Source organism: Caretta caretta, chromosome 10 (genome assembly GCF_965140235.1).
Source record: "Caretta caretta isolate rCarCar2 chromosome 10, rCarCar1.hap1, whole genome shotgun sequence".
NCBI lineage: Eukaryota > Metazoa > Chordata > Testudines > Cheloniidae > Caretta > Caretta caretta.
Genome location: NC_134215.1, coordinates 81,612,746 through 81,625,378, shown reverse-complemented (window position 1 = coordinate 81,625,378; position 12,633 = coordinate 81,612,746). Strand labels below are relative to the sequence as shown.

At 48.5% G+C, this 12,633-nt stretch overlaps 1 protein-coding gene across 2 annotated transcripts in view; it reads right to left on the bottom strand.

Annotated features, from left to right (window-relative positions):
* Nucleotides 1–2,592, bottom strand: part of CORO2B (coronin 2B) — a 139,898-nt gene extending 137,306 nt beyond the window's left edge. The window contains exon 1 of one of the 2 annotated variants that reach the window (XM_048865793.2): nt 2,331–2,592. In XM_048865793.2, coding sequence (XP_048721750.1) covers nt 2,331–2,345 — 15 coding nt within the window. In that variant the 5' untranslated portion in view covers nt 2,346–2,592. The remainder of the gene's footprint in view (nt 1–2,330) is intronic. The other variant, XM_075133255.1, reaches the window with a different exon arrangement.
* Nucleotides 2,593–12,633: the final 10,041 nt, after the last annotated feature.

Sequence of the window (12,633 nt, the reverse complement as noted above, 5' to 3'; positions counted from 1 at the left end):
AGGGGACAAGGAGCGGGGGGGTGGGGGTTGGATGGAGGGAGTTCTGAGGGGGGCAGTCAGGGCATGGGAAGTGGGAGGGGTGAATAGGGGCAGGGGCCAGGCTGTTTGGGGGGGCACAGCCTTCCCTACCTGGCCCTCCGTACAGTTTCACACTCCAATGTGGCCCTCGGGCCAAAAAGTTTGCCCACCCCTGATCTAGGCCCATGTCAGTACTGGGAGTTGTGTTTAGTCTCTGATTTGGAGTGTAAGCTTTTGGGGCGGGAGCTCTGTCTGTCTCCAAATACCTTTATGCTGTAGAAATAAAATCCATGAGCAATGCCATCTCTCTGAACAGAAAGGCCACGGACATTGTGCATGAAAAGCAGCAAGCAGCGTTCTGGCAGTATAACAATAAGACCTCACTGAACCCCAGGCACGGCTGTCACCCACCTAGGAGCCACCCCATCTTTCATTCCCCTTTGCTTCTGCTCCGTATGCAGCAAAACGGCAGCCTTCAGGAAGCTTGCTCACTACGCCTGCCTTTCATTAATTCAAAGCCACGCTCCACTAACCTGCATCGCACAAACGGAACAAAGGGCAACAGCTTCGCTTGGCCTCTGACACCTGCCCACACACCATAAAGAAGTCAGTTCATTCCTCAGCTGTTAAACAAATGTTGATCTGAACTGTGTGCCTGTTGCCTCCTTACTCTCTAAAGTCTTTGGCTTGTCAAACGTAGTTCGGCAGCTCAAAGCTCAAGTTAACACAGCCTGAAGTAGCAGTTATTCCCCACCCCCTTACCAGAAGCCCAGTTGTGCATTTGTACCTCCGGAGTGTAAGTCTTTGCATTAACTGTATCCTGATTTTCCAGTCACGGGATCGCCCTGAACAATTCCGCTATATTACAGCTTTTTGATTAATGGAGCACAAACCAATACCATGGAACAAAACATGGTGCAAAGCCCTGTAGTACGATTCCAGCTGGCAGCCCTCTGGAGAGACAACCACTTTAATGTGCCTCTACACTTTCCAGTATACTTCCTTCCTCCCCGACTATTAAAGGCCATCTCCCTTCTACAACTGATCATTCTGGCTTTTGGGTAGCTGCTAAGACTTTTCACCACACAGGATTTCTGTTTCTTTACACATTCGTGCATCTGCTCAGCTAATTCTACAGATCAAAGACAAGGAGTGACCTGGTGCAGCTGGGCCAAGTAGGTCTTTGGTCCGCTGAGGTGCGCAATGCATGGCTGCTCACTTGCCGAGTCATGGCCCTAGAGGACTAGGCCACCTGTGCTGACAACGCTAGACACAAAAGCTGATTTGACGCAAAGCAAGCGCACCAACTAGATCTTTTCACTTGACTCCTCCCTACAAACACTAAATTATATTTCTATATTTATTTCCTCAAGCCCAGACCCAAGGACCAAGGTGAAGGGGAAAGAAAAGTACTTGGGTCCTTGGTATAAGACACTGCAGGTACTGTCACTGTAGATATGAAACTAAAAATGCCAAGAAAGCCACGCTGGTCCCTGTTAGAACAGTAATGTGGGAAACCAGAGACCCCACTTTATGGCCAAAGAGAGATCCGAAAGGATCACAGATAAATAAAAGATTGTAAAGCTGAGCCAGCTTTACATGAAAGAAAATTAACTTCCAGCACAGGGCACTTCCCTGCTCTTTTCCCTTAGAGCAGGTTTGCTTTTTCCTGCAGAGATGGGCGCAGAGGGCGAGCCCATGACATCGCACAGGGTTTCTTGATTAACCACTTATTGCCAATGTCCCATTTCAGCGGCCCCACGACCGAGGCTTGCGTCCCTGCAAACAGCCGGGTGGCCACCTGTAGATGCCTGGGACGCGCCGGCCAAGGAAATCCGCTTCGCCGGCGCCGGCCCGGGGGGTGAGCTCTGGAGGGGGCAGACAGCGTTGCTTTCCCCCCACCCCCCAAAGGGTTTTTTGTAGCTCTCCCTACTAGCCCAAGGCCGAAGGCTCTCAAGTGATCCCTCACCCCTGTTCCTAAGCCAGGAAGGGAAGCAGGAGCCAAGCAGGGTCCTCCCCGCTGGAAAGCCAGCGAGCCACCGCAGGGCCAGCTCTCCACGGGTTAAAAATGCAGCACGCGTTGAAGCTCATTAGGCGAGGAAGCAACCGCGGGGTGCGGGTGCAAAGCGGCTTCCCCCTTCCCCCGGGGGCTGGAATAACGACCGCCCCCCCCCCACCCCCGGCCCGGCTTGGCGGCGCGAAGGGGCCAGGGCCGGGAGCCAGCCGCGTCCCCGCGGCAGCGCCCGGAGCCTGCCCTGGCCCCGGGCAGAGCCGCGCGAGAGACGCCCCAGCTGGCCCGGGCAGCTCCTTACCTTGGTGACCGTCATGCAGGAGCGGTGGGGCCGAGTGAGCGGGCTCCGCGGTGGAAGCGGGCAAAGCAGACCAGGCAGGGGACGCTTTGCCTGAGTGACGCTGCTGCTGGGGCTGTTGGGGTTTGGGGGGGTTTTTTTTGGGTTGGGTTTTTTTTTCTCTCCTTTTTTTCCTCCCCCTGCAGAGGAATCGGCGTCAGTGGTTACAGGAAGAGCTAGGGACCAGCCCTCCTCCTCCTTCGCCTCCTCCCTCGCGCCCTCCCTCCCAGGCAGGCTGATGAAGCTGTCCTTGCACTGATGGCTGCAGTGATGTCAGCGTGTGCATTTATAATGGATGAGCCTCCTTCTCTGCAGACAGGAAGGGAGGGGAAAAGTGGGGGGAACAGCCAAGGAAACTGAAGGGAATGGGGGAAAGAAGCAGCGATTGACGGTGGTGGTGCACAGTCCAGAAGGGAACTCGCTGCCATTCAGCGTCAAGGGGGAAAGGCCCTTTTCTTTGACTCTGTGAAGAGCACAGAACTTCCCAGTGCCAGGGGACAGGACATGGGGAGACACCTGCTGAACTTCTTAAAGACGGTTTGCGGCGGGCGTGTCATTCCCACCACTGGGTCTCTAAGAGACTAGGACAATGGGCCCCTTATGAACAGATGCATGGAAGGATAAGTCCAGCACATGCCGCAGCCACTAAACTGACTCAAAGAAAGTCATGTCACCATTTAATTATTAATGCAACAGATTAAATGTGAGGATTGTATTGTTATGGCCTCTTAGCAGGCTTGGAAGGATTCATTTTTAATGGGTAAATCTCGACTTCACCCCATACCCATGCAAAGCAGCTAAAGAATATTTCCATCCATTAATAATCAAAAGTTACAGCGAGGCAAAGTAAGAAAAATGCTGTTTGAGAACTTAGAGTTTGGTTTGAAGATATTTACTTGGCATGTTTTGATATGTGAGGTTGACAATTTATGTTTTGGCAGTTATAAACCTTTAACTTTTTGAATCTCAATTGACTGTCATTTAAGTAATTATTGTCTGACTGCCCTGGAACTTCCCACAACTCTGAACATTTAAATCAAAAATTTAAAAGTGCTTAAAAATGTATGTCACCCCTCAAAATTATCTCATTAAAAAACCCTGAATTCTGCCAAGCCTACCTTTTAGGCTTTTTTTTTTTTTTTTTTTTTTTTTTTGCTACTTAGATTTGATTCAGAACACAAATAGATGAAAACAATAACCAATGTCTGTGACCAGACATCATTAACTATGACAGTCAATTCCCACACAGCCACCTTAACTGGTGACTTGTGATTTATGTAAAGCTTATAGTGATCAATAAGAGGGAGTGTTACGGTTCAGAGCAACAGTCACTCAGACAACAAAAATGCTTGTTTATAAACATCATACAAAGAGCCAGACACCTCATGTGCAGCATGTCAAGAGTCTGCAAAATAGTTTTGGATAGTCATGCTACAGATCATTACGTTTTGTTCTCATACAGTCACCAGAAAGGATGGTTACGTAGATTTTGGTCTAGATCCACAAAGGAATTTAGGTGCCTACCTCCCATTGAGCTGGGCCTTTGTGCCAGAATTGGGAAGATTTCCATGACCAGAATGCTCTTGTGGAATACAGAAGAGACTCTCAAATTAGAATCCATAAGCCCCAAGGGGCAAAGGGCAAGTACCTGGATGACTTCTGCAAAGTACGTGCATCTACACAAGTCCATTGGAAGTAGGACTGCATGGTCTGATTTTCAGAAGTACCCAGCTCACCCATTTGCTGTGGGGAGCTGCTGGGATTGTTAGGCACCACGGGGAAGTGATACCACTGCTTTTTCCTCCCAAAAAAGTTAGTAAAGGGGTCCACACACACACCCTTTACAGCCCAGTACAATGAGCAGTTGGTATAGAGAAGGAGAAAAGAATGGAGGGTTCCATCAATAAGAAAAGTCACTTCATCTGATGAGTAAGTCTCCTGCATGTACTTAGAGCTGTTTAAGACAACCATTGCAGCAAAGCAGAAGGCTTCAGCAGACTGAGAACGTGACAAAGCGAGAGAAAGAGTTGGGGCCAGGGTTTGAACATCTGACCTCCCTCAGCTAAATGGGAACATTTGCCTGGTATCCAAACCAAATGTGAGTCATCAAAGGAAAGAGCAGCTTGTTTCTCTTTTAAAAGCCCTCCCATCTGTTTAGATGCCTCCTCCAGCGCTGATCCGTTCCACTAGGCGTGAGCAAGCCTCCGCTCCCTTGTTATGCCACTTCACAGTTCCTTGCTTAAAATTCAGGGACTAGCTCTATCAGTGTGTTTGTTCGGAGTTCAGCACAAAGAGGCCTGATCCTGGCTGGTGGTCTTTATATGCTGGCACAGTAACAATAGTCACGACTAAGAGGATTAATAACCATTTTGGTCTTCGGAATTTGTGTTTAGTTTAAAGGTGATGGTGCTGCAAGAGCATCTGTTGTAGGAGCGATGCAAAGATTAGGAGAAAACCCACAAATGAAATGGCAGTATAGACCATTGTGTTTGCCCCTAGCACTCTGCCACAGGTGTAAACCACACAGGCAGGTGAGAAAGCGATTGCAGGGTGGGGGTGGGAGAAAGAGGGAATAAATAGCTTAGTATAAAACCCACCCAGCTAAATGTCCATATGTGTTTATTACCCTGCTAAATACCTGGCTATTTTTAAGTGAAGAGATACCTCTTAAGGCAGGGAGCAGAAGTGTACAGCAGGCCTATTAGCTGAAGTAACTAGGATGGTGATCCTCTATAAGGGATAGAATTGGTGGTTGATATCTGTTTGTTTAAAAGGCATCTGTGTAGTTATTTGCTATGCTACAACAGTGTAGGTTTTTTTTTATTAATAATGGATACTGCAGTAGTCAGAGCATGCCCTCTTGTTTCTTCCAAATACACAGTCTCATTCATGCTACTATCTGAAACTTTTTTATAAAATTGCAAGTGTGTAAAGACTGTGAAAGCAGAACCTAAGAACCTTTTATGTCATCAAGTCTGTTCCCCTTTCCCCCACCAATGCAGTGGCCTATGTTCTGTAGTGTTTTATCCAAGTTGATCTTACATGCCTTAGTTGGTGGAGACCCTTACTAAAGAGTGCTGTAAAAATCCATTTTTCATGATGCCACGGTGACCCCCATGCAAAGGTACACCAAAAGCAAACGTGGTTTGTTTTAAATAGGAACTACTATGCGTCAATACAAGTTTTGGAAGCAGGGCTGTCTTGAACAGCCCTGTACTTAAGTATTGAGGGTCCCCATTTATATCCCTTTTTTCTAAAAACAACCTTCCTCTTCAGTCCTGCCTCTTAGTCTCTCTTATCCGTTTCCAACAGAACCCGGAGACTTTTCTTCAGAAAAGTGTGTGTATGTTCTTACAAGAAATGATGGGTGCCATGCTAAACCCCCTTATTCATGCAGATACTCGCTCTGAACGCATTCTCTGTTCCACTCTTATCCATTCCCCCCAGGAATCCAGGGCACACGGCTTCAGGAGGCACCTGCTGGACTTATTCAGCAGATTCTTGTTGAGGTGAAGCCAATATTTGCAGGGCGCTGCCTCAGCAACCCAGCTGGCTGCCATTCGAGTCTCACTTCTTGTATCAACCTCTCAGCTTCTCTATGTTCTCCAAAACTGTTAACACATTGGAGGGGCTCAGGCAAACTTCACATGGACACAAAAATACACTCTGGGATGCAGCTTCCAAATTCATTGCTGGAATAGATAGGTGCCATCCCCTGCTCGCAGCGTTGTTCACCTGTATGCCGAACTTCCTGTGGGAGAAGAAATGACTTCTCTTTTCCCTCCCAAAGAAAACATGTGACCCTATGAAAACCACACAGACCTGGCATGGAGGGGAATGGGGCTGGGTGAGATGTTTGGTTCAGCTCCTATAGCTCACAGGTGGAGCTGGCTGAATTTTTCCAGAATTTGAGTCTCACCCTTTTATTGTCAAAGTCAATGTCTCAGTGAAACTCCCCACCCCTCAAAGAATTTCGCTGTTCTGACTAGCATGAATTACATGATTGTTCACATCTTAGCAAGTGAGAGGGTTATACCGTGTACTAATTGTTAGCTGTAATTTGGAGGGGAACCATAAAGGCGGCTACAGTGAACTTTGAAAACTGCTGAAAGAGTATGTTTATATTTACATAACAACATAAACCAAAACAGGCAGGATTTTGCTCTGGGTGTGTTCAAAACTGTGTGCAGGGTGTTCGTGAACACTCACCCTATCAGGGAACGGAAACACCGGCCCCTGATTTAGCTAATGTGTCACAACACATTTTTAATTCTGCACACCTGCGGTCAAACCAGAGCGTAAAACACTCGAGAAACCTTTCCCACAATAAGGAATAAATCTGAGGAAATCCATAATCTGATCATAGATTGATACATGAAGCAATGATTTAGGATTCGTCCTATTTTACAGATGAGTAAATTGAGGCGCAAGGGTACAGAGGGAGACTCAGGAATAGAATCTATGTAACCTTATACCAGGCCCTGGTTTAACCACTATACATATTACCCTGCTAAATTGTCTAAATGAATGGAGGGCTTTTTGGTCAAATATTTCAAGTGCAGCTCTGAATTGGAAGAGGTAGTAACTGGAAACACTAACTTTCACTGATTGTTTCCTAACTAATTACAAGAATGCGGAATCTGGTGTGGCTCATTCTCAGAATTATCCAGTTACTACACGAGGCACGGAATGAAATTATTTTATTGCTACTGAATTAAAAACACTTCAGGCAAAGAACTTCCCCTGAAAGAAAAGCAGTCTGCCAGGAAACAAAGGATTTCCTTTTCATAAGGAGATCATACAGCCAAGAGTCTGATGAACAGAGCACAGTTACCTTCCCGATGCTGATGTTTCCCATAAAATATTATTGGCTCTGATAATATGAGTACCGAGGGAATAAAAAGAAATGGTCGTCCTCTGACACTCTTCTAAAAGCAACACTGTTTGCAAAAATAAAACAAGTTCTGTGAGATGGGTCTGAAATCATGAGAAAGGTTAACGATTTAGTGTAGAGTTAATTACCACTAGAGCAAGCCATCTTTAATTTCTCAACTATCTATCTGCAAATGACCTCTTTTAAACAAATACCCCCATTTCCCCTCTAAGCTGGCAAGCTAAATGCAAGAATTATTGCAAACCAGGATTAAGTTTAAAACGAAAAACACTTTTGTTAACTGAACAAGACGGGAATTAGACGGATTAATAAGCCAGGCAGGGATAAAACAGCCTCTTATAATGTATTATAAGAAGTGGGGAGTTCTTAATTAACCAAACAATAAAACGCTCCTAAGTCTGTTTGTGAATGGAAATGCTCGACAGGGAAACAGGACTAGTACCAGCAACAAATAGTGTCAGAGCCACAGGAAATAGAATTGGGCATGTATAACATTTGCAGGGGTGATTAGCCCACATCTGGCCTGATTCTGAGGAAGGGGCTGGCTCTGTGGCTTTCTGACGGGCGCGAACCATGAAAGATCTGGTTTGTGGCAGTTTGATCCAGAGGAAGGAAGGTTGGTTTGGCCTGAGGTGGAAGTCCACTGCCCTTTACAGAGAATAAATAAACCCCGTGCTCTTTCCAAACATTGCGGTAAGTTCATGCTATTGCCTTAGGTCCAGCCCCGGCCAGCTGATCAGTGCAGGTGGCCCCCCAATTCCCCATAGATGGGAATGGGACTCTTTGGAAGCAGTCATTGCAGGGACATGGGAGCCATCTGTGCAGGTCATCTTGCAGGATTAGGAACTGAGTGAGCTCCTTCCATTCCTGCTCTCTTGAAACCACCAGTCTGCAACTATAAAGCAAGAGAAAGTGCTAGAGGAACCCTCCTGCCTTTGCACCCTGCCCGCACCTGGCAGTGCTCTCTGATCTGGGCATAACTCGTGTGGGGTTGCCAATTTTGGTTGGATGTATTCCTGGAGGCCTCATCACACGACATAATCTTTCATTCGTGGAGACTCCAGGACAATCCTGGAGGGTTGGCAACCGTAAACTTGCCTCTGGCTCATCTCTGGCTGTTCCTTCTTTAGACCAGTTGGAAGCTGGTGACTACACCTGCCCTGGGCCTTCACCTGCCCCAGGATTTAGGGAACAAGAAGTAGAGAGGGCTATGACTGGCATAAGCAGCTGACTTCTAAAAAGGGCCTGTTGGCTAGGGATGAGCAAAGCCACCGTTTCACACCGTCGGAAAAAATCTGCGGTGATGAAGAGGGCTACGTCCAGCCGCTAACGAGCTACCCCGTGGGTGTAAATCAGTGTTCTCAACCCCATTTTGCAGACGTGTTAACTGACTGGCCCAAAGCGACCTGGAGAGCTGGTGTCTGTGCCAAGATCAGAATCCCTATGCTTGGCCTTTCGGAGGCCCCGGGTGGTCCCCGGCACAGAGAACAGAAGGCAGGAGTTGCTCTGCTTCACTCTTCAGGCCTCTGTAGCTGCCAGAAATGCCCCTTCCACCTCCTGCACCGCAGCTTGAGAATGGGGCCCTGTATATCGCCGTTTCTGGCAGCCCTCTGCAATGCCGGCCCAAGGGGAATTCTCCCCCACTGGATGTGGAGTGGGGGTACGGCCCCTGTTAGCTGCCAGAATCGCATAAAGAAGCTGGAGCGAATACCAGGATCCCACCCAAGGTCTCTTAGAGCTTATGGTCTAAACTCGATGGCTAAACTATATACGCCACACAGCCAGGGGCCTGAGGCGCGTGGGCGGAAGCTGAGAGTTGCAGCTGATCAGAAGTGGTGAAAGAAATGGGTCTGGAGGGGCAATTTGAAGGAGAGTTGTGAACTGGATGCTGGAGGAATGGGCTTTTAGTTCCAGACATGACATTAAATGGTCCGACGGACATGAAAAGCCCCCGCACACAGAGTTCCGCTGCTCTGCAACTTGTTCAAAGTGGACCAGCTCCTGCGTAGTTTGCTCCATCAGGGAGACCTGTTCTCGGAGGTTCATAGGGATCTACCCCATGTCGTCTGCTGCAGAGTTCCTGGTGCTGTCAATCCTGCCTTCATTCCTGCTGCACCCTGACGGCATAGATATGGAAATGGTGGCTATCAGAATTTCTTCTCAGCTGCTCCTCTGGTGTATTTGAGATCGATCTGCCGGAATTAATTAATACCAATTAACTGGCTGAGACAACCTAGTGCCTTCCTCTTGGTGCAGTGAATAGGGACAGCGTGCAGAGGCAGGATGACAGTAAACGGGCCACAGCAAATCAGCAGTCTCCTAAATTTCTTCCACCCAGCAGAGCCTACCAGCCTCCTTGGCCCTGTTTAATCGCGCCGGGTTGGTGGAGAAAGCATGTCTTCTCAAGGGCCGCAGTGGCATGGAAAAAAAAAATCCCTACATAATTATTCAACATTGCACAGCTTGCTGCAAATGATAATTGCTATTGTCTGGTGCGTGCCTGAAAACTTCCCGGCTCTGGAATGGCTGCAGCCTCAGTAGAATTATTAATAGAATGCAGAGGTTCAGTGCAGACAGTGAAGCCGGAGCCAGCTAAGTCCTTGTAAACAGGAAGCCTGATGGATGCTTCTGAGGAGCCCCTCCTCTCTGTTCAGCAGCCCCTCCCAAGCTTCCCCCACAGACACAATGCTCACCTTTGTGTGGCACCAGTGTTTGGGCCAATTAGGCCTATCTCTCGCTTTCCCTGGCGCACGATACAAAGCGCTTGGCTCTTACTGATTCCAACCAAATAAGCAGCCTTGAGTCTGAGCTCAGTCAGCCAGTGACAGTTCCTGGCCTATTGTGAACAAAGCGAGGCCTGCAAAATAGCCACCCGGTTCCCAGAGCAAACCGTGGCAACTTGCAGCTGCTGCACTCTGAAGAGACGTTCCTTCCCTGAAGGAGGAAGGGGACAACTTACAGCTGCACAGAAAACTGCAGTGGGCCTGAGCTGACTAGAACACAGGGGAATTCACCGCACAGAATAGCGGCGTGCTGGCTCTGGGCATTGGGACACAGGGCCCTTCTGGGTGTGCTGAACGGGCATTGTGCAGAGTCCCACGACGTCAGGGCATGTGTGAAAACATCTGTGTGTTGCTGCATGTTTGTACAGGTCCTGCTGCTCGGGGGGCAAGGGTGAGCCTCGCCAGACTCGTCCTTGCGGTCACAGCCTAGTATAGCTTTAACTGACATTCAGGCTGGGAGAAAATCCTCCCTTCCTGAGACCCACAGCGACTTCCATTAAATAGCCAGGGGGCTTCTAGTTTCACTGGGTGCAAATGTAGCAGCTTCCAGTCAGAGCTATTCAAACCTAGCAAACCTCAAATTTAGGTCAGGTTGCTTGTAGGGACTTTATTTATTTGTATTATTGAAACCCATAGGAGCCCCAGTCATGGGCCCAGTCCCCATTGGGCCGCTGCTGTACTAACTCAGAACAGAAAGACCTGAGCTGGTTTTAGGGGGATTTGGGTGGGAACAAATCCAGCGCATAGATCCACAGAACTTTTTATTTGAGTTTTGTTTTAGGGGGGGCTGCATGGATTTCATTTAACCCGCAAATGGAGACTGTAACTCAAGGGCTGTCAGCCCAGGTGAAGCGAGACTGGAGACGTGGTTTGCATAGGCTGGAGAACTGAACTAACAGAGTTCCATCTACTCCCAGCGGCATACGAGGTGTCCTTTAATGGCACGTGTAGGTACAGTATTCACACCCATAATGGGCACTGTGGAAAACGAAAAACAAACTACAGGAGTTAATTACCTGCCGTCGTCCCATTCTAAGAGTCAAATCCTGGTCTCTCTCCTCCACCAGTGTAAATCTGGCATAGCGGTGCTGACTACGATGGAGTTACTCCAAATTTACACTAGTGAAAATGAGATCAGAATTTGGCCTCAAGTATAGGAAACGCTGCAGCAGGCAGTTAATTCCCCTTGTTAATGACACCCACGGAGCTCAGTATGAATGTTGTCATCTTCAAATTATGGAATTGTTTTGCGGAGGTTTGGCTGTTTTAGGGGGTACAACTATCTTTGTATCTGTCTTGGGATCTCCAGTAGCATCATGGGAATGAAGTCCTCATTTTTGCGTGTAATCTTTGATTGCAAAGACCAGATTGAACTGCACATAACTAGGTTTACTGTGAAGGTTTTTTAGGTTGTGAGTCCTGAACTGCGCTTGTAAGTGCTGTTGCTGGGTGGGATCCTATTTCTGGCATCTGCAGCATGTCTCCCGGTGGTGACTCGGAGAGCCGGGCCTAAGCAGAAATCTGCAATGACACAAAATCTCCTCAGACTGGGTTGTGCTAAATAATCGCTTCTGACTCGCTGAGCAATATGGTGCTGTAATGTTCCTGGAATGAAGCTGCTGTTGTGTTGAGTAGAGCTCCCTCTCCCGGCCCTCTTCTGGACCTGTTTTGGAGAGCTGAGTGGAGACCCCAGCACAAGCTTTGGTGGTTTGGATCATTGCTGAAGAATGTCTTCGGCAACGGAAGGTGGCAGTCTAGATTGCAAGGCTGCGTTTAGATTTGTTGACTGTTGTTGTCTGAAGATTTCCAAAATAAGAAGTTCGCTGTAAAAAGGGGACAGGTCGCCCCATGAAACCTATGAACTGTGTCTCTTGTGTCCATAATTCTTAGCCTTATTTATAGCACCCCAGAGTGCTAAGGCAGAGGGGCCAACAGGCAGATGGCACGGGGTTCTTTTCAGAGGTTGGGAGTCATGTCTTTGCAGGTAGTCCCTGCAAGCGTTCCCAGAAGAAGCCAGTTTTAAGGAGTGGTTAATGAGAAGACGGAGGGAGCACCACAGGGCGACCTGCAAGCAGGGCTTTTCATCTTGAGTAGGAACCTCTGCAATCCTGTGTGGCCGTAATGTGCTAAAGAGGCCTGTGAGAGAGGCCAGCGAGATCAGGCCTGAGCAAGGCGATAATGATTTTGCCCTTTCTGCGTCCCTTCCCTGCTCTCTCAAATAGGCACGAGCGTCCCCTGGCCCGTTCCAGGGGGCGCTGTGAGGGTCAACCAGCGAATAGGTTTGAAGATGAATGTTGCAGCAGGGTTGGTCCTGCGCAGTACTAGAGGGGGCCGGGGGGGGGGGGGGGGCGTCAGACACACGCTCCAGGTAGGCAGCAGTCAGCAGGATGGACAATGCAGGAAACGTGATCCCGGCGTCCTGCTGAGCAGCCACCTCGCTGCTTCTGCCTACTTAGCCACACATGTCCCTTGGCCAGTCTCCTGCCTAGCAGCAGAAGATAGCCCTTAGCTATGCACGCCCTTTGTCAGCCTAACTTGGCATCCTGAGGATCCCATCCAAGTCCGTGTCTCCTCTGGCATGGCCATTCCA